This window comes from Diuraphis noxia, unplaced genomic scaffold (assembly GCF_037042655.1).
Source record: "Diuraphis noxia isolate RWA-SAM2 unplaced genomic scaffold, SU_Dnox_SAM2 contig0001, whole genome shotgun sequence".
NCBI classification, from domain to species: Eukaryota; Metazoa; Arthropoda; class Insecta; order Hemiptera; family Aphididae; genus Diuraphis; species Diuraphis noxia.
In genome coordinates this window covers 61878317-61902498 of record NW_028301711.1, presented here as the reverse complement: position 1 = coordinate 61902498, position 24182 = coordinate 61878317, and the positions used below count along the sequence as shown (strand labels likewise).

At 26.9% G+C, this 24182-nt stretch overlaps 1 protein-coding gene across 1 annotated transcript in view; it reads right to left on the bottom strand.

Annotated features, from left to right (window-relative positions):
• Nucleotides 1–17757, bottom strand: part of LOC107170059 (ABC transporter G family member 20-like) — a 68088-nt gene extending 50331 nt beyond the window's left edge. The window contains exon 1 of the mRNA XM_089216221.1: nt 17581–17757. Within this exon, the coding sequence (XP_089072347.1) occupies nt 17581–17690 (110 nt within the window). The 5' untranslated portion in view covers nt 17691–17757. The remainder of the gene's footprint in view (nt 1–17580) is intronic.
• Nucleotides 17758–24182: the final 6425 nt, after the last annotated feature.

Sequence of the window (24182 nt, the reverse complement as noted above, 5' to 3'; positions counted from 1 at the left end):
ATATTCCACTTCAGAATATTAAGCTAGAAATATATATATATATAATCATCCAATTATGTACAAACTTTAAATAATTAGCAACGATAAAAATATTTTCTAAAACGTTATCATTTGGAAATGATTAGTGTAGAGTGCAGCTCTGTATTTTTTATTTAAATTGTCCACAGGTTTTCTTAAATTTTGATTTATATCAATAAACAAACAATAAGCCAATTCAGATATACGTGATGAGGTTCATAGTTAGGTGTTATATACAGGGTGATTCTTTTATCATTGAACACTCATTATTTAAAAAAGTATTTACTTTTTTCAAAATATTTTTTTACATAGTTTCAAGTTGTTAAAAAACCAACGTTTTTATTAAAAAATTATATTTTTAAATATTTTTTATACTTATCATTTTTTAAGTTTTTACTTTTTTGAATGACAACATAGAGTTTTAATATCATATTCCAAAGCAGAATATTTTTCTAATTATTTTGATACGTAAAAATCGAATTTTGGACGAGTAGTTTATGAGTTATAAGTTTTTAAAGTTTAGATTGGCGGAGTGGAATGGTACGGGGTTACCCCGCAAAATGTTTGTCCACTACTCCACTTGTCTAAACTTTAAATACTTATAACTCATAAACTATTCGTCCAAAATTCGATTTTTACGTATCAAAATAATTAGAAAAATATTCTGCTTTGGAATATGATATTAAAACTCTATGTTGTCATTCAAAAAAGTAAAAAACTTAAAAAATTATAAGGATAAAAAATATTAAAAAACATAATTTTTTAATAAAAATGTTGTTTTTTTAACAACATGAAACTCTGTAAAAAAATATTTTCAAAAACATTGATACTTTTTGAAATAAGGAGTGTTCAATGATAAAAGAATCACCCGGTATATTATATGTATAAAAAAAAATGTTAAACATATTTTAATATCTTTTGTTTTTAACATTTTATAAGACATACAATTCCAACCGTAGACTGCATAATAATATCACGATAAACTTAAATATAAACATATTTTTGCTCGCAATAATAGTAGGCCTCAGGTACCAATTTAATACATAAATTAGCATAGGTAACACCAGTGGATTAAAGTATTATTTTTTTCTTTTTATTAAAATGAATGTTGTTACGATAAAAATAGTTTGGCTATAACGAGAGAGAGTTGGCTTGATAATCGCCACGCTAAGAAAGTAAGAACTTCAGAAAGTGACAACGCGTTTGCTGTGGTATCCATCAATATTTTATCAGGATTTACAAATTGGAATCGTTCAAAATAATATAATAATAATTAATATTGTTTACGTAATATTATTAAAAAATAGTTATATTGTGGTTTATACTCGTATTATATTATGCGAGCACATCTCCTTGAACCATCTCACCTTGATAATTAAATTCAAAATTGCATTGCATGTTCACTTTTGGATGATGACGAAAACTTAAATCAGCAATATTCTTATTTCACAACAATACGTATTTAACTACGTGCAATTATTTCAGCTATGGGTGTACACGATTGCGGACGAACAGGAATAAAATAGCGAGGCGTCTGTCTTGTATCCGCAAGCGCATTAGTTGAATACAACTAAACAAGTGATAATATTTAAAATATTGTTATACGACGCTGCAGATAATACACACCCGTGCACTTCGCACAATAAACTCGTGTACCTAATATGCATGTAGCGTACGTAATTATAGATTTTTTTTTTAATTTTGAACTTTTAAAGTTTTTTTGGTCTAAACACTTTAAAATTTAATATAATATTTCTTAACGTTTTAAATTTATCTAAAAAAATCAAAACCGTATTGGCACAATCTAATCAGAAGGTTTTTTTTTCTTAAAATATTAATCAATTTTCTGAAAAATTGAAAATATCAGTTATCTATAAATATCTCAAAAAAGTCAGAATACTTTGAAAATTAAATCATCTAAAGAAAAATAACCAATCTAAATAACTGATAAAATTTTCAAGTATCTACAACTACGACTTATGCTTTTTGAATAATAAAAATTATTTAAAATGGTTTGAGGATAAATCGTTGTCGTTACCGCTATTTCGTAAAAATTTAAAATTCAAACGCACTTAAAATTTTTCCTATAATGATGCTTCGAGTTTTCTCTATAGCTACTTGAAGGAAAACTTACGGATAACTTAGTGTTGTATTTTTAATCCTTAGTTATAAACAAGTTATAAACACAAACAAATTTATGATTTTTCAACTTCAAAATTACTTGCAAATTTTCGCGTTTTCGACAGATTTCGTAAAAATTTGAACTATAAACGTTTATAAAAAATAATTGTGACTAACGATTTTAATTTTTTTTTAGCTACACTAAGAACAACTCATAAGGAACATTATATTAAATTTTCAAGTTTTTTTGGTCATCCAACATTTTTTTACTGACACTTCAAAAAAAAATTCTCAAAAAATCGAAAATTTCAGTTGTCTATATAAATAACTCAAAGAAAGTCAAAAAGTTACAACCATATAAATAAATCGATTTGGTCGAAAACTGGTTTTGCGTTAAAATTCCCGTTTTTCTGTCATTTTTTTTTTTGTTTTTCTCGATTTTTTTGAAAACTGTTGGAAACTATTTACTTTTGACCTCTATAATGCACCAAGGATTTACATCAGAAACCACCTCCAAAGTTTGAAATGTAATCATTATTTCGACTACTTATGCTGTACACAAACACACACACAAAAAAAAAACACACATCATTGTAAAATCAATACATTCATCACTTCGTTCAGAATCTAAAAAGAGTTAGTCTTTACCTATTTCCTTCTAAAATTATTCTGCACATCACATGAAAAATTCCCACGCACGCCTTGTGTCAGATTATAAGTAGGTTAAGTTGAGTAGAGTTTGATGAGAGGTGAAAAAAGCTTCGCTGTTTAATATTAAGTGTACTTGCCTAAAATAATAGTTGGCTAGGTTTGGCCTACAACTAGTTTACAACAATGAACAATATGTAATATAATTTGGCACATTTTTTCTAAGATCATTTACATTAGATGCCACTTGTAAGACCACATGAAAACCAGCACAAAGTGGCTTTTATAGATTTGATCTCATAGATGAAGTGAAAAAATCTAACGAAAATTTTAATAAAATGCTTATCAACTTTATTTGATTACTTTTACTTATTATTGAATAAATGCAATAAATAATAATTGCGATCAATTTGATATGCGATAAAATGTGTTGCACATACTTATATAATAAATGTCATACGGTATGATTAACAATCAGTAGGTAATAACTAACAGAAAAGTTTATTTTTTACGATTTTTATTGCGAAGTTTAAGTCTTTTAACTGAAGTAGTTAGTCTAATAAACGACTGAACCTTATATCCGTGACCGTGAGCCTATTATAAGTAACGTTTACTGTATATCACACTGCCATAAACTTGATCGTTAAAGAATTCGACATTCACGATTGACAAGTCTATTGATATATCTGAAGTGTAGATAAGTCCAGTACCCATGTGATTATATTTATAGAAAAAAGGTAAATACTTTTAATAGTAACATTATTAAAATTGTATATTATAATATCATATAATAGTAGTAATATAACGACAAGCCTGACATTTTGTATGTATGATTTCAAGTGCATACCTACCTGCCTATGTCTTAGAATCGTTATTAAATTTATTAAAAACTAATTTAAATGATTTTTCCCTTAATATTTATATTTTATCTTCAATTTTTACAACAAAACATAATGTCAAAATTAACATAATTTGAGACTTTAAGGGATTTTAAGAAAATTTTAAATAAATACACACAAGAACAAAATTATGATATTTTACGATAAAATATCTCATTTGATAATATATGGATGAATACGGAATTTTACTGTGAACAATATAGTGTACACAGGTTAGGTGTAGATAAATTTATATTTTCTACTTTAATGGTCTCATACTTTTTGGGGGATTTTTTCATATTTAAAAGTTAAAACGATGTTGCAATAAATAAAATTAATTATTATTGTTTAAATTAATTATGTACATATGTTTTAATTTATGTTAACGTTTTATTTATCTATATTTAAAAAAAAAAATAGGCGTAAATCAAATTAAGGAGCACTTTGTCGAGAAAATTATCCAAATCTTCCCTTCTTTCTCCTCCACTCATGACGTAAAATTACTGATTATGCTATTGCTTTTAAATAGATTATACTTTATAAGTAGGCTCCTAAAATGTTCTATTGCCCACTTGTTCACACTAAAAACACCAGGCTTCTTCGGCACTACCTCGTTTTTTTTAATACTAAACCTTTTAATAATTAAATACACGAAATAATATTATAAAAGTGTTATTATCTGTGTGGACTTATACAAACTCGTTTCTTTCCCATAATATTATATAATAGATGTAGGTACCGCCTGTACATTATTTATCATTGTATCTGTACATTATTATAGACAGCAAAAACCTAGCGAATAAAATATTATATTAAATATTAAATACCATACATATCCTGTCATGCATATTTTATATACATAATATATACTATTATAAGTAGACATGTGAGGTATGAATACTAATATATCGATTTTATACATTTGTCACTGTAACATCATATCTGCCAGTGCACGATTTGTCTCGTAATTTGTAGGTCACGTGCATTATTATAATATTATTATACTGTATCTAATAAGCAGAAAGCTAAAACCATAAAATTACTGGCATGTGATTGAATAGGGAAATAATAAGAAGAGTGGTACAAAAATGTAAAAACTATAATGTGTGTACCCGAATATTTAAATATCTTATTGATTAGAATATATAAATATTTTTTTTAAAGAAGAGGGACCATCCTTAAATCTAATCACCTCAGGTTATATTCATACAACACAATTTTTTTTAAACAGCTAAGAAAATATATTATATAACTCGCATCACAGTGGCATGTGCAGTGGCATAATTTGGAATTGGTTCTGGGGTGGGATGTAAGTTTATACGAATTCTTATATTTCTTATTTTAAAATCTTAAAATCTTTTAATGCCAAGTGCTTACGGAAATTTAATAAAATTATGGTTGTTTTTTAAAAATAAAAGTTTCTGGGGGGGATATATCCTCATATCTTCTCCCATAATTACGCCGTTGGGCATGTGTGAAACTCCGATTTATCGATTTATTAAATCCAGTTGTAGCCTGAAGGCCGTATCGTCAATGGTCAATCATGATACTTATTAGATATTATACAGATATCAACTGACATAACTATACTATAACTATACTGCATAAACGTTTTATTTAATTATAGAACATTATTATTGTATTTATTTAGAAATTATTTATTACTAAATACATGTTATTTGCACATTGACACTCCAATATCAAAATAATTAGTTATTTAATATTTGGTACTTTAAAAACAGATCATCGAACGCCAATACATCAACACATCCAAACCCAAAACTCATCACACTCATGCAAAAATCTTCCTGGAAACCCTATATGTCGGTTCAAACGAAAATGGTGTAGAGACCTACTCAAATAAACCACCAATAAAATAATTCACGCTTGGTTCTATCAATGGATGGCCTCCTTCCTCATATTAATCATGTCTCACCTATAAATTTATCATCATATTTGTGCTAGCATAGATTATTTTCAAAAAAAGAACGCCAATGTACTGCTGTTAGATTATTAGATAATATATAATTAGATCGATGTGTAGATTAAACTAAGACTATAGAACGATAATGTTTAACTAGGTAAGTACAGCTAAGTCTAGTATAATCCATATTCGATGAAACTTAGAACCGTTCACACTCATTACCTGTATTGTATTATTTGTTGGTGACAGGTGGGTATAAAAATTCCCATTTTTCTGTCATTTTTTTTTTGTTTTTCTCGATGTTTTTGAAAACTGTTGGAAACTATTTACTTTTGACCTCTATAATGCACCAAGGATATTCATTTTTACATCAGAAACCACCCCTAAAGTTTGAAATGTAAGCATTATTTCAACTAGTTATGCTGTACACAGACACACACAAAAAAAAACACACATCATTGTAAAATCAATACATTCATCACCTCTTTCAGAATCTAAAATATGTAGTGAGATTATTATTATTTTTATACCAATAATTTTTCAAAATTTTTATTATTCGTCCAAACTTATCTGACAAATACATTTTTAATTTTTCCAATATACCTACTATCTAATCTCTTATAAAAAATTAATATAATGCTCTTAACATATTGTTACAATAGCAGTTGAAAAATAAAATAAATTCATAGTCACATTTTTTTTTATAAGCATTCAAAGTTTGAATTTTGACAAAATATGTAAAAATCACAAAAATTCGCAAATTATTTTAAGCTAGAAATTTATAAAAAATTTTCTTTTTAAATCTGAGATTTGAAAGTTTAATACAAGATTGTCTACTTTATCAACAAAAAAAAAGTCTCCACCGGAAAGTCAAACATTTTAATAAGTATTAATAATCAGTAATAATAATCTATAATATGTTCTAGATAGATAAACCGTCTCCGCTCAGAATCGTTTTCCGTATAAAATGATATAATATCGTTGGATTTAAATTTAATTCCATCCATTACAGTAACCCACTTGTTATAACCCACAGGCCACAGTGTAATCTACTTTCCAGCTTTTTAATAATTAATTAATAGGATGTCAGCGCACTATTTGTTTTCTCTCTCTGATCCACGCGTAACATAGACAAAATGCATTTACGTAGAATCATTTTTTCTTTGTCTTTAAGTAATTTTAAAGTAAAACCCCTCATTATAAAAAAGATAGAGAATAATATTTTTGAGGGAATGATATATCGATTTTATATTATGTTGATATTTGACTTTGTATTCAACTCTCAAAATAAACAAAACACTTCTGTACATTTAAATGATGTTAAGATTATTTAGAGACAATATTTAGACAAATCGATATATCATTCCCTCAAAAATATTATTCTCTATATTTTTCGTAATAGGAGGTTTTACTCTAAAATTACTTCAAGACAAGGAAAATCGATTCTGCGTAAATGCGTTTTGCCTATGTTATGAGTGAGCCAGAAAGAGAAAACAAATAGTGCGCTGACATCCTTTTAATTAAAATTCTTATTTTCAGATTTTTTTTAATATACCTACTTTAAGACCAAATTTTAAAATCATTGAGATTTTTGTACCGTTATAACTATAAAAGTGTTATGTGGCAATACGAAATTTGTCTTTCAAATCAGAGTCCCCCTTTTTTCTGTAAATTATATAAAAGATAATTTGTTAATGTACTGACTTTAAAATTGTGAACGAGTATTAACTGTTATTTTCAATTATAAAAATGTAAATACTAAGGATAAAAGTCGTGAACATACGTCATACTTGGTGAATGTACATTACTGCATGTACATTTAACGTAAAAACGATTTACTCATCTTCTATTCTTCTGTTGAACTATATTTTAATATACAACATTTAATACTCTGAATAGGTACATTATGCCTAATTCCATACGATGAGCAAAGATGATTTGTTTTTAAATAACATACATAAATGGTTAGTTTTATACTGATTATATTTAGATAAAATCTGATATTTTATATTTTAAGACTAAAAATGGTGTTGGATATACGCGGTGTATTTTTCACGTTCTAATATTTTATCTAAAATAAATAATTTAAAAAATATTGATTATGTAGTTAATAGTTGTTCTATTTTTTTATCTGCACTAATCGATTTCAGAAACGATATTAAAACATTAAAATGAACTTGGCTTCACATATCACTGGAGTTACCACTAGAAAGATATTCGTTAAATGTGTATAATTTCATATTGTTCTGATACAGAATGGTAATAATGAATAAAAATTATTTATAGATCTTCAATAAATTAAAGATTATTATGGAGGTAAAAGAAACGAAAATTAAATCGTACAAATCATGGTACAAGTTGCATATGAACCTCCTATACGAGTTTATAGAAAAAAAAATTCCTGATGGTACCTTCCTGCTGTATACAACTATTAAATTAATTCATAATACTTTTAATTTTTTACATGAATTAACAATTTATATTGATATACCTATTAGTTATGAGTAGGGCCAACACTTGTATGCATTTGCATATTTTTTATGGGTTGATCAAAAAAATAGCTAGTTTATACCAAAATTTGTCTTATAACCTAACGATGCTGTATGCGAAATTTTATATTGCATATTTTTACATAGTATGGTATTTTTTTGCGCGTTTAGGGCATATTTTAGCATTTAGTGTATTTTTGAAGCATATTTAAGATCTTAAAAACCTGGGAATTACAAAATATTAATTTGTTTCACTCATAAACCTTATGCTATGGATATTTCAACTCATTAATAAAAAGAGGTGATCTAACCTCAATAGCTAATAATTAGGGTCAACAATAATTATATGTTCGTAGATCGGTAAAAATATCGCCTAGAGATAAATATTTTATTTTATTTTATCGCACCTATCACAGTCGTCAGTCGCTCTTTATACTCGTTCAGTGCGTTATTAAATCGATCGTTTTAAAAAACTCTGAAAACAAAAACTTTTAACACTAGTCGTAACATTGTATCAATAGTTACATTTCTGAATTTTGATAAAATATATTTTCTTAGGATGGGAATATATTGTTTTGTAAAACGTTGTCGCGGACGTTATCGCAACGGCCGCGGCTGCTTTATTCTCGTCCGCGATAACGCGACGGGACTGGGTCGTGCGACGACCGGTCCGGCCGGCACGGACAGTTGGCTTAGAACAACGGTCGCCGGACGTTAACAATATTATTATTTGTTAATTAAGCTATAATAAAGAGTGTTAACTATAATAAAAACGTGTGACAGTTATTTTTCCATTCCGTCAGATACCTACATTGCCTATCGCCACTCTCCCCCCGCTGGAATTATTATTTGTTATTTAAGCTATAATAAAGTGTTAACTATAATAAAAACGTGTGACAGTTATTTTTCCATTCCGTCAGATACCTACAACGTGCAAAGGTAACATGTGAAATACAATTTACAGATTTACCACACCTTAAAACGTCTATAGTATTCAACGACTCAGCGATCAACAACAAAAGACTCAACAACTTTTACTTACTACAATTACTACATCAAAAATCAATTCTTTCAATAAAAATTTACGCAACACTTTGTTAGCAGCCAATATACGATTAAATAAATTACAAAATACCTTTGTAAGTACCTAACTTTATAAAATTATTTTGTTTTTAGAAAAATATACACATAACAATATTCCATCAGTACTTATCTTTATTAAGAAGTATCTAGGTCAATGAGTGCTATGATGATACAATGGACGCCATAAGAAAATAAGTTCTTGATAAGAAAATCTGGATTTCGATCGACGAAACTACTGACCTTCAATCTCGATATATTGCAAACGTAATTATTGGTATTTTAAATGCCGATGAACCAACCAGGTAACATATTTTTTATTTTCCCGGCATTCTTGAAAAAACCAACCACTCTACAATATATCAAATTTTTGATAAAGCTATTTTTACATCCTGATGTACTTTTGTTTTTGAACGATGCCACTCCTTATATGGTCAAGGAAGCTAATTGTTTGACGAACTTGTCTTAAACACAAAGAAATATTTTGAGGCTACAGGTATACCATTGACTCCAACGCCTATAAACAAGATGGGGTACATGGATTTCTGCTTCAATGTATTGTTGTGAATATATATAAGCTATTCGAAATGTAATACAGAAATTGAACTCCAATGACGCAGTTTTTTTTATTGAAAATTGGCGTTTTGGTATCAAAGCACGTCTCAAGCTATGTGCACCATGGAAAAAACCTAATTTGGCTAACTTAAAACGTAAAAAACGCAAAAATCATGAAAAAAATGAAGAGGTATTTAGAATATATTGAATTTTTTACGAACTAACTGTAAATATAAATAGTATATGAGATTATAAATTATAATTTTATTTTACTTTTATTAGTTATGAATAATATGTAAATTTAATATTTATACATATAGGCATATAGCTAATTATTAGTATAATATATACCTATACATTTATTTTTAAATTTTATACTTATATATATTTTAAATACATTCAATACATTTTTTTTATTTAAAATAATGAACACCTAAATGGTTCTTCGTCGTCAGTTTCGATTTCCCATGAATTTGAAACTCCGATTAATGATCGAGAAGTAAGTGGTGTAAGTAAGCAATAATTGAACATTACCTTCATCGTCTTTCGACGATGAAAGTAATCCGTGGAAAAATTTAGAACATGTTGCCTCAAATAGGTACTTGCTGAAGGAATTAATTAAATATTATAAATATATAAAAAATAAATTATCATTATACCTTATACGAATTACGAGTATTCAGTTTTTTTTTATTATTATTATTGTTGTTTGTTAAATGATTTGTGATCAAAAATAATAATAAATACAGCAAATTAATATAGTTATCAATAGTTACTAATTTTTATATTATGTAAATTAAGTTTTCTATGATACGGGTATGACGCGACTATATTATTAGAGTAGCCTGGGGTAAGAGTGCACATGAGGTAAGAGTCCAATTTCGCTATTATCAATTTAATTTTCAATATATGGTCAAACTGTATATTATCAATGATTATTTTATCATTTCTCCACGATCGTCCGTGCGTTTGCACATGGTTGGAACACTATTTTGTTAATTATGAGGTAAGTTAAATTACTCAATCATCTGATGTAATATTCTAGTTTTTTCTAAAGTTTATTTGTAACCTAATACCGCTTGTAATAGGTATGATACTGTTAATTAAATGTTGTAATATGTTGTAAACTTTATATTACAAGTGTCGTATAATAGTATTGTTACACAGATAAAAAGATAATTATGAATTAGTTAAAAATGTTCGTTTGGGGTAAGAGTACAAAATTAAATTGGGGTAAAAGTTCGCATTATTTATTTTATATTTTAAACTATGCAATTTAAGCATATATTGTTTTATTTTTATGTTTATAATCATTAATTAATATTTTAAGTGTTAAATAATTTATTTTTCCATTCAGGGAAAGATATTGTTCAAATGTTTAATATGAGTTAAATGAAACAAATTGTCAAACTAGTCACGATTATATGTTTTTTTTATTTTTTTTATATTAATTGTATTATGCAATTTAGTTATAAAAGTTAATAATAATATTGGACTGTAAACAAGGTAACCAAGTTCCTTATGTATTTTAAAGATTATAATATTTAATATTGTTAAATATAAAATATATTTTGATTAATAATTTCTAATAAAGAGTTATTCTACACAACTAAGTCTATATTAATTTCCCATAAGGACTTTTACCCCTACCTATACGGAATTTTACCCCACGCATGGGGTAAGATTCCCAATTTTTATTTTTTTCATTTTTTGCAAATAATTATTTAAAGGTATATTAAAATAAAGTTTAATCTATAAATTTAAATTCCTTATAAGTTTACCTTTTGAAAAAATATCACTTGAGAGCATATTAAAATGTTTATCACATTATAAAAACCAAATAAATAGAAAACGCGCACTTTTACCCCATGCTACTCTATTACGAATGAAAATTTATTTGTTTATAGAAGTTGTATAGAAAAAAAATAATACACCTTTTTTCGATGAATTCTTGTGCGGCATGGTTTATTTTTATCACGGATGTGTGATTTTGATTATCATCGTAAATCTGAGAATTCAAATTTTGTCGCGAAAATGCGATAATGGATTACACACACTAATGTTTGTTTACTTCTCACACATAGACACAGCCAAAATGTTCATATAATATGAAAGCCTAAATACTACTCCTTAAAACATGGTATGTTTCAGCCCCCTTAATTGTTCAGTGTAATAACATCGGATTAAAATTAAAATGTTTATCATCTAATTAATGTTTTTATTTGACTTATTATTTATTAATTATTACTTTAATTTTAATTTTTAATTTTTAAATATTTTTTAATACTTACCACACATTTTTGTAAATCATTATTTATTGGCAATAATTGTATTATAGTATAAATAATTGTATAATACATTAAAAAAATAAATCATTTAGTCATTTTTTTACAGTAACATATTTTTAAAAGCATATTTTGATAATATTTAAGGCATAACTGCATACATACGTATTTTATAGATTTTTAGGGCATATAATTGTTAGCACTAGCTAGTTATGAGTAATTAATTCGTCCACTTCCCATGCACGAAAAATGAAAGTATACGTTTCCAGAGTATATACAACTCTACCTTAGAATAATAAATATTAATTTACTAATAACTAAAATACATTTTTATAAACGCTATTATTATAGTCTTATTTCATTAAATTTCATAGTTATGATTTATTTCAAATTAAAGTGTAACTAATGTCATTTGAGGCAGATTAAAAATACAATTCTGACAAAATGTAGACTCTGCGCATAACTGTTAGACTGCATGAGTCATTCATTCCACAACAAGAAATTGTGCTTTTTATTTTAAAAACTCTTAAGTAGTTAATGATAAAAATCATCGTTATCTGATTTTAGATTGATTCACTGTACGGTTTTTATTATTGGATGTTTTGAGTGTACTCAACGTAGTTAAAGTTCCTTGTTTCCTTAGTTCCTAAACTTTGTGTCATACCTATACGATAAAAATTGATCAACCAGGCTCATGATTAACTTAAATCAGTTAAAGCTAATATATAACATTCCTAAGGCAATTATTGATGGTCTTATAGATTCTCCTGAACTATCATCTCAAATCAATTACAAAATTTACATTCCATTTTCTTTGCCAACTTAAAACACCAAATAAGCACAAAATCAACCATTATACATTTATACTTAATGATAGACATAGCCAATCAAGACCTATCAAGTTTACTTTAAATATCTTGTACAAATAATATTTATTATATTTATTAATACTGTATTAAATTGGTTACGTCCCGTATTGTTATACAGGGTGTTTCAAAATGATTCATCCGATTACGAACTGATATAGTTCGGCAACGGTTAATCGCAGGTTAATGACCAATGTATTAATGGAAAGATTAGATAACTAAGTTTATTTTAAGTTATCTAGTTGATAAATTTGGCACCGTAATGGTTAGTGTACTTGGAAACGAAGCACCAGCTACCCACAGCAATGGATCGGTCACTGTAGTGCTAATGACGCTAAATTTTGTCCACGTTCGCCGGATCTTACAATCTGTGATTTTTTTCTCTGGGGTTACATAAAAAGCATTGTTTATGTTCCTCCCCTCCCAAAAGATCTTGACGAATTGAAAAGTCGCATTACAGACGCCATCAACTTGGTTACTGTCGACATGCTTCAACAGGTTTATGAGGAATTTGAATATCGCTTAGATGTGTGTCGTGCAAGTAAGGGGGGTCACATTGAAAATGTATAAGCATTGTACCTAAAACTTAAAATAATCCATTAAAATGTAAAATTAATTCTAACATGATTAATCAAATTTTACAATAAATATGATTTTTTGAAATCGGATGAATCATTTTGGTACGCCCTGTATAAATAAATTTAGCTAGGTAAGTAATGTTTAATCACAATATAATACCTTTTTTTATTAAATATTATGGTTTTTATGCATACTTTTATATTTCCTGGTCTTTTAGGAACTTCATATAAAAGTTTAAAAGCAGCGATGATGGTATTAAAGAATTGTCTCAGTAATTATTATGTGCTGAAAGATGTCGTGTGCGCATGTAATCCAGAAGTATATTCGAACCTTTACAAATTAATGCAAGTTGCATAACCATACTAATTTCATCAACAACATATTGTGAAAGGTCTTTTTCTTCAATGCGCCGTATTCTAAGAACTGGTTACGCACCAGTATGGTGCAGAGTAGATTCACTAATCTTTCTTCTTTGTATATAGAAAGAGAACTAACAAATGGATTGAAGATATAGGTAATTAAGAAGATTAGATTTAATATAGTTAATTTTCAATTTATAATTTTTTTAGATAAATATATAGTCTATTAATAAGTAAAAAAATATAGTTAATTTATTTAATAGTTTAAAGGAAAGTAGTTAACAGATTATATATTGGACCAAAAAAGATTTTTTTTAATTGAAAATTAATTAATTTCATTTATTACTTAGATTTTTTTTAATGTTGTAATTTATAATTTTATTTAAAATTAAATAATTGATGTTAAGTAAGTATAATCGTATAAAGCGGTGTGGGGGGTATAGCCCCCACAAACCACTTTGGAGTAAAACATTTTAGCACTTCTAAGTTTAAGACTGGATGTTTTATATGGTACAAACAAGTTAAAAATAGTGGGTAAATAAGTGGATGTCGCTCTGCAGTACAGTAGGTTACAAGTGGACTGCTGTAATGGATGCTATTAAATTTTAATTCAATGATGTAATACAGTCCCTAAAATATCCAAATTTTCGTACTACACAATACATACATAGTCCCAAATCAGTCAAATCTAAATTATACATAGTACTTATCAACCTATCAATTAATATTAATATGTATTTACAATAAATAATTTTATTTAAATAAAGTAGAACTTCTATTTAACAAATTTAAAGGTTCTTAAACAAATTGTGAAATAGAATTTTTGTTGAAAAAAATTTTTTTTTATATAAAACATCATTTTAAGTGTACAAAATGCATGAAAATAATAATACATAATATCAGAAATAAATAAAAATAAATTTAAATTACCTATATTAGGTATGTAAATTATAGTTTTTTTTTTATTTTTCGTCGAAGAACTTTCTGATATCCTGTATTAATATTGTTATTTTAAAATTGTATAGAATATATTATTATAAAAGTTTAATGTGAATAACACACTTTTAAATTTCGTACTGCACAATTAATTTTTCGTACTACACAAAATGTGTCGTACTACACACAATTTTAGGGACTGATGTAATATTATTGTATACGAAAAATGATTCTGAGAGGAGACGGTTTATCAGTCTAGGATAATATGTTATACTATATTAATTATATAACTATAATTTAAAAAAAAAAAAAAAACGTCGTCCGTAATTATTTAATATTATAAAATCGTACGTTTTTTCACATTTAACTGCTTTTATTTCGAGTTCCGTTTCGAAAATCAAAAAATGACCTCTCTAAAGTACCAGCTCAAGAACATCACCTTTCATAAAATATGATACACTTGATACTTTTGAGTAAGTTTAGAGAGATAAAAAGTGTTTACAGAATAAAAAAGAAATACACATCATTGTAAAACCGCTTCGCTCAGAATCTAAAATCAAACTGTGCAGGCTCGAAGCAAACTTCATTGTCAGTTAATATCGGTTACAAGGTTAAGAATGGCATTCAAACGAGACTCCTGCAATAAGGTTATTTAAAAATGTTTATTATTTTTTTTTTGTAATGAACCGGAATTTAATGATGTGATCGGATCGAATAAAAAATTACTTGAGGACGTCGTACCCGCATAATATATGTGTCGCCTTCGTCATACTAACGCATAACATACCAAAATATTTACGTTTAACAGTTAGTTACACTTACACAAAATATTGTAACTAGATTATTTTGGTACCTACCTTTTGGCTATTAGTATTCAAATACTTATTTACTGGGCATTAAATATTTTGCTTAAAATAAACGCCTTATGCGTTAAATAACAACAATGTGATTGCGTATTTTCAAGATTACGATTCTCATGTTCAGTTTTTTTCTTGTTCTGTGCTAGTAACTGTTTTTTATGAAGTTATTACTTAAGGTTGGAATAAGAGAAATTGATTCGAAAAATCAAAAATTGTCCTGTCAGTCAATGCCAATGTATAGAAAATATTCTTCATTATAAAATGTGTAATAGTCCATTGCTAATACAAATAATTAGAGTCGTAATCACGTAAGTTTGGAATTTGTTGATATGTTAATTGATAATATCATTATAGGTACTTACAGGCAAAACAGACAGGGAAAACATACCAATATAGTCCTCTTAAATAAATTACATAGGTAAAAAGAATTTTTTACAACATAACTTACATCACGCATATTTATAATCATATGTACCTACCTAAATTTTACAATGAAGAGTCCATGGAGTGCACGGTGTTCGTAATTAAATTCCATTAAAATAATAACAAAAACAAATTTAAAAAAAATGTTTCAAGCAAATAGCCTATTAAAGAATCATTCAACTTCAAAATCAACATTCAATTTAAATCAACTTTTTTATAATTTTTTTAAATAAATAAATACATTTTTATGCATTTAATATACTCATATAAATATAAAATTTAAATTAAAAACCATTTTAAAAGTGCATTTTATACTTACATTTTTGGTATTTTAAACGCATTTTTTAAGATTGTTTAGTTGGTTTAGTTAGTGTTTAGTGCATTGAATTCACAGTCCTATAAATAATTATTATTTAGATATATTTTTGTAAAATCAAATATCAAATTTTACTTTTCTTGTTTTTGTGGCAACAGTCATTAATAATTTTGTTAATAACCAATTTAGGTTTTTTTTTATCTTTAAATATTTAATATTATTTAATACACTGATATTGAAAAGGCGACCTTGTTGAATTGAGTTTTGCAAGTAAAAAAAATATTGTGTATTTCACACACTATGGTATCTAGCTATACCTATAAAATATATAAAATCAATGGTAATTCAAAATTAATTAACTAACTAGGTACTTAGATAAGTTTAAAAGCTTTAAAAGATAAATTTTTAACTAAGTATTGCCCACCTTTGTTGTTTATAATAATTAATATTATATTTTATAAATGAATACTTCTTGTTATATTAAGTTACTATAACCTATTATAAATTAATTAATTTAGACTAATTCCCCAATACATTACTGATTTGATTTTTAACCCATTCTTGTGCATAAATAGGTTTATTTTTATGAAAATGAAACAAAGTTAAGCCAGGTTCTTCAACTTTACTTATAAAGCAGTTGACCAACACACATTTATTTCTTCGAGCCATATTAATTTTATTAATAATTATGTTACAATAAACAAACCTACGTATTTAAATACGAATTGTCACTATAGCCGTTGTAAAAGTACACTATAGTATATATTTTAATTTGTGGAGTGAATAATAATATATTGGAGTAAATAATAATATTGGGAAATCTTTTTAAGCAATAGGCAGTACACACCGGCCGCGGCAACCGGTAGTCGGCACGCCCGAGACAAGTAAAAATAATTTTTGGAATAGGTAATATGTTTTCGATATCATAGAAAATATAAATTCAACATATAAAATATTTAGTGATTTTATAATATGTCCTCACTTATTCCTTAATTATTTGTAAAAAAAAAATGTAGTGAAAAGTTAAAAAACTAAAATTTACTATTATAATATTTATAAATTTAATTATTTTTCAAAATGTTGTATATTTTTCCTTCGTAACCATGATTAATATTTTAATTATTTAATCTACATTGTCACAAAACCAAATTTTAACTAATGGCCTTTGTCATCGATGTTTTTTCGAGATTAATAAAAAAAGATCTAAAAATTATAATATATTATAATAATGTTATCTACTTACATGCTGCCACTCTGAACTTTCATATTAAATTTATCAAGCACTGTGAAATCTGGAGGATAAGCTTTACAAGCATTTTTTACTTCTACGGCATACTCATCTTTTAGATACATTTTGTTTCCCGATATACGAATTACGATCAACGAATCACGACCAATGAGCCACAGATAACTATTTCAAATAACCTAAAGGTCACAGTGAACAAGCTATTTAATCGACAGTTTCTATAAAAAAAATTCGTTTCACTCACGGCCGTTTAGTTTTGATATACATGTGGTAGGAATAATTGTGAATTTTTTTCATCCATTTATTTTTAATGTATTAAATAATTATTTAGGTAAGTATTTTATTTATAATATCAGTTAATTATTCAGAGTAGGTACCTAAATATATCGTAGTAAATTACTATAATTTTATTTTAAATCATTAGAATAGAATTGAAATTAAATATTATTATTATAAGTAAATAATACGGAGAAAAATAAATAATAACCTAATAAATGGTATCAATCCAAGTTTGATATTCCTACACTAATATTTAAATTCCATTCAATTAACATATATTTGTGAATTTATTTATAATTAATGATTTAATTATAAGTATGTATTGTATTTAAGATACTTATGAGACTTATAAGTTTCTAAAACATTTAATCGATGCCTAAAATATGTGGATCACAGTTTTGCATTCAATACAGTATTTGATTATTGAATTTGAGCTTATCCTAAAGGCTAAAGGTAGTTATAGATAATTAAGTTATTCAGGAGCAGCCAAACGGTCGGTTGTGATCGACTGAATAATCTTAAACGGTTTCAAAAACTACCCCCCCTTGTTAGAACTTATTACTTATTAGGTATACATAAAGTAGCAGTGCTTGGAAAGTTCCTTTGAAAAAGGAATTAGTTCACGTTCACGTTCCTCTTGTTAAAAAGGAACTAGTTCCTTTCCTCGTTCCTTTAATTAAGATGAAATAAAAAAAACATAGGTATATTTTTTTTAATTTAAGCTTCTGTACAATATATAACTGTTTCTATAGTACATAATGTAGACAATAAATATCTCATGTACATTCCAGATTCGCTTTGTAAAAAGTCTAATGCACACGCTAACGGAGTCATTGTGTCACAATAAGTATTCATTTATTAATTGAACATCTTCCCGATTAAGTTGGTTTAGGACACAGAAATCCATTATATCATGAAATTTAGCAATATCATGAGATGCTATAAGATTTTTTGAATCGCGGAAAAAATGGCCACGGAAAAAAAGCCCAAAAAAATATATTATACATAATATATTTGCATTTATTTATAGATATATATTTTAAATAATATACATAATATTTAATTAATTTTTTTTTAAACTTTTAAACTTCAGTTAAATTTTGTTCTGTTTTAACTTAGCTTTTTATAGTTAATTATCATTATTGTACAGTTAAGTAAATCTACAAGTAAATCATGTGATTTGGGTACTTAAAGGTAACACCAGTGTGTTGCTGAATTAACTTTATAGTCCAACCTAAATAAGTTATATTTAAAATAGCTATGATGTCAAAATCATTTTGTATTAAATATTTATTCTAATAATTGTAATAATTGTGTTAATAAATGAGTAAAATTAATCCAAGTAATTGATTATTAATTAATCCTTAATACCTAAGAATAATCTGTACCAAGGTACCTTGATCCAAAATATGTCCATCTTGACTTTAAAAAGGCCGTAATTAAAACTGTTCATAAAGTATTTAACCGAGAAGTTATTATCCGCGGGTGCTTCTACCATTTGTCGCAGTCTATACTCACAGAAAAGTGCAAGCTTTAGGTCTAGCTAGATTTGATCTATGTGCTGTCTACGACTACTCTATTTAGAACACATTTCATCATAGTGTAAACATACTTCTAGTGCAGTCTAGCTAGACCGATCTAACTCTAGCTGTATTTATCTCTACAGTGTACAGGTACCTTAATATAATATTATTATTATTATTATTATTATGTTACCACAAGTCCAGAAACGTGAATATTTTGCATTTTTAATATTTTTTTCTTATGTTCTGTTAAAAATATATTATTCTATCACAGAAATAAAAATATTATATGATTGTAAATCCATTGTATAATCAACAATCAACCATATTTTATTTTAACGAAGAAAGAACGAAAAAACCCGTCCATGTTCCTTTAAAAAGTGAACGAAATTCCTATACGTTTCTAAACGTGAAAAGGAACTATGTTCCTGAAAAAGAGTTCCTAAAAATGGAACGAAATCAAAAAAACGGATTCCTTTGAACGTTTTCCTTCCAAGCACTGTTAAGTAGACACATTTAAATACATATTTAGGATTAAGACTGTTGATGGAGAGTCGATTTAGACCAATAAGCGAGATAAAATAAAATACACTTCCAGAAGTACAATTTAAATTTTGAAAAATATTTATCTTGTCTGTATTTTGTAGGAATTTTTTTTTCACATTAAAATTTTTTTTTTGAGTGAAAGAGCTGGAGTATGTATTTGCACAACCGTATATTAAAAAACGTCTAGCTTTGAACACCCTTTCTGATCAAAATGAGTTGGTTGCTAGGTCAACATTAACCGTCCTAGCTTATTACAGGTCATGATACATTATACAAATTATTATGAATCGAAAATTATTTATCAGTAGTCTACGATTAGACGAGTGCTATTATATATTATAGATTACGTCGAAATAAAGAGTATACTGTAAGCACGTCATAATACCTAGTAGGTATCAAGATTTAAGATATTTAGATCTTCACAAAATTGCATAAAAATTGGTCTCCATACGCTTTCAATGTACCTAATTATGATAATGGTAGTTGGGCGGCTGAAGGTGGATTGTCAGGGGAGACATTGAGATTGCGCCTCCCCTTAAAAAAACCTGCTACTTGTAAACAATGATTAATTTAAAATAATCATGTATAGAAATATTTTTATTTGAACTAAAAAATATATCGTTTTCATTGTTTGTTATTATAAATTGAAGGTAACAAAATTAAAAACCTATTAATAAGTTATTTCAATGGAAATATTATTATAGTAATTTCTACGACGGCCGATGGTTCAGTGAAACTGAAGCCCGACAATTTCAATCGTAACATGTAATAGGCAAGACTGGTTGGACGGAGTGGGCCGGGGAGAATAAATCGCGTAGGTATTATAGACGTTATTGAACTTGGGTTCACGACAGTAATATTGCTGTCCCATCGTGCCGTCGTTAATTAGTTTTAGACGTTTTAGTTGCGTTTATTCATTATTTATTTAACTATTATATGTTTATCTATCAAATATTTATAATGTTTGACATTTTTATAGGTATTTGTTTAATATTACCAATTCAAAAAGACCAAATAATAGCATTTTTACTAACCACTCACTGCAGGTTACCAGTGATTTTAATGCTCTAACTTGCGAACAAAACAATCAAATTAAACTTATTTATCTTATTTTTGCTAAATTTAGCAGGTCAAAATGGACGATATTGCAAAGCATATAACTTTTGTAGACAGTGTTATTGACGAGTTACAGATAAAAAAGATAATGGAATAGAATTAGTTTATAAGCTAATTTAGTATTAAATTAAGTTAAAAATATTAACTAAATATTAAATGAAGAATTAATAGTAATAATTAATTTCTTCAATAAAAAGGTTTTTTGTGTTCGTTGTATGCCATTTATGTTATATATATTCTAAGTCTCTCAAGGATTTTTACTCACGAGTCGCTAAGTAGAAACGTTGGGTATCTAACGAGCGGCTTTTATATACTTTATAGGCTTATAGGCCGATCATTATTTTGCTCCACCTTGACAATATAAACACGAAATTGAGATATTTTTGAATGATTGTTAGAAGTGAATTAAATATAATTACTTAAGGTAATATGTATAAGTCACCAAAAAGTTATCAATTTCCTATGGCCTATGGGTGAAGTTAAACTATCTTTTTTTTTCAAATGACATCACTGCATGGAGGCTAAGCCGCTTGCACATTGCCTGTCCAACAACTAATTAGTTATTAGTAACTAGTAACTAGTTATTAGTTAATAAGCTACCTAAACTTTTAAGTTTCAACAATCCTATTTAAAATAGATTTTGTGAATTCGCTTTATTTGTAAGTTGTACATACTGTTTTGCAACAATTTTTCTTAATTAATTTAATTTGCTTGAGATACTTTTTACCTCACATCGGACTATCTAAGTATTAAATTAATTTATTTTAGCATTTTTTATAATTATTTATCTTTATGATATAGACTGTATTTATGTATTTATATCCATTAAAATACCTATTTCATTCGTTTTAATACTTAAAAATAGAAAAAAAATTTATAAAAATATGTTATGAAATTTAATTCTAAATTAATTAATAGGTACATTTGTATTAACTTTAATGTTCAATATTTATTTTTAAATAACATTTTTTTTTTTTTTTTTGCAATTAAATTAAAACAAGATAGTTTTGGATGATTAAAATTATCAATCTAGAAATTGGTTATTTAAAATAATTAATTATAGGTAAAAAATATGTTCAATGTCATAACATTTTTTATTTAATTGTGTTAATTACCTTGTAGACATATAACAAAAAAACATTACTTTGGGTACCTATATTTAAATTGATATTATTATACTACATATATGACTTGTATAAGACATAAATATGAATAGATACCTATTTAATTTTAGTTGTTAAATAACATGCCTTCATTTATGATTTTATTTTTTTAATAGATTTTACGCAAAACACACAGAAGAGATAAACAGAATTGTATTGCTGTCATAGCATATTTTAACATACAAAGTACGGGGCACTAGTGCCCCCCAGTGATATTTTAATGCTACCCACTGGTGGGTGATCGTGCCACACTGCCACTGACTAATACATTCTCATAACGACCGATAGGTACCAATGTCAATTATTATGTATATAGTATAATATGTATAAAGAATTAAAGAACATAAAACTATTTTAAGCTTTCGACTCTTGTATAGTTTATCCCATACTATATAATAAACAATAATAATATTTTATTGAATGTAGAACATGTCACATGCTCACAACTATTTTGTCGGAATTGTTTATATTATATACCTATTGATAATATAAATTATACGAATAGATATAGTTGTACTGATGTAGTACGAAAATAGTACACGTAATTTTAACGATGCTATCAATTTCATCGGAAGTCGTCGATCGTCACCGTAAATTGAAGGTTGGGTGGGAATAAGGTGCTATATTACAACATTTCTAATTTTCTATTTTGAATTTTCGTCCTGTACTCCTGATGAAAGACAGGCGAGGCGACCAAACACTGTATAGGTAAATTTTATACTACTTTTATACAATTGTTTAGAAGTATTCATATTTCATAGCATTGTTCTGTGATTGAAATATCAAATACTTATACTCGTCCAGGGCCGGATTGGATAGTCTCGGCCCTTTGAGAAATATTTTTCAATCGGTCCGTAATTTGCTATAAAATCCCATATTGGACGAATTTTAGTATTAATAAATAGTAATGATCTTATCCTGTTTGTTGACCTAGTGTATACTATTATAATATAGCTGTCATTAAAATGCTAAGTTTCTGGAATCTAAAGAGAGAAGAAGGAAACTACCTGACCCAGAGCTATACCAGAATCAAGAATTTATACAAAATTTTTTTTCCATAGATTCAAACATATAATTTTAAATTTTAACACGAATTTTTTTAAATACAGATACTGATAGAAATATATATACTCTGTTCTACTTATTTTATCAAAGTTTTATTATTGAAAAATCGGTTATTTTGATATAATAATAATAATATCTCAAATTCACAATAAATAAACCTATATACAACTTGTAGATGTATTTTTCAGTAGAGTACAGTTAATAAACCTATATCAAAATTGTTGAGATAGGAGAGTTGATTTTCTTTCTATGTTCCTCTGGTAGATAACTTTATTGAAGTGGCACCCAGTGAAAATTAGGTACTTAAAATATGCTCTGATTGCTGTATATACATTTTATATAACGACTTCTTTAACTATATTTATGTATATTAATTATATTATATTAATATCCATGTCAATATAATTATAAATATCTATATCATATTAAGAGTTTAGTGTGGCTAACAGGGGCTATAGTGGCTTTCAGCACATTCATTAGGTACCATTCATTCCTGATCCTGATAAAACATAATGAGTTAACATGAGTAGGTATTCAAATAAAATACAAATTATAAGTATACCAATGGTTGAGGTCGCACTTTTCTTCGATAACAACCATCCGTAAGATGGAAAAAAACATTAATTTCGCAAAAACATGGATAAATCTCTTGTTTGGTTGAGTATGCCAACATAGTCTTATTGTGCTGGTAACTTCTGCTCTATCTACCTGAGATAGATGGTTAAAGAAAAACAAGCCCAAATTTCTTACTAATTTTTTTTTATTAATATTCTAAAATCCAATACATTTTTTTTTATATAAAAATTCAAAATTGTAAAATATTTTATATTCTTAAAAACTTAATAAAATACATTTTATGGTCACGGGCAGGTTGGAACATCTTCGCGGGCCAGACTTGGCCCGCGGG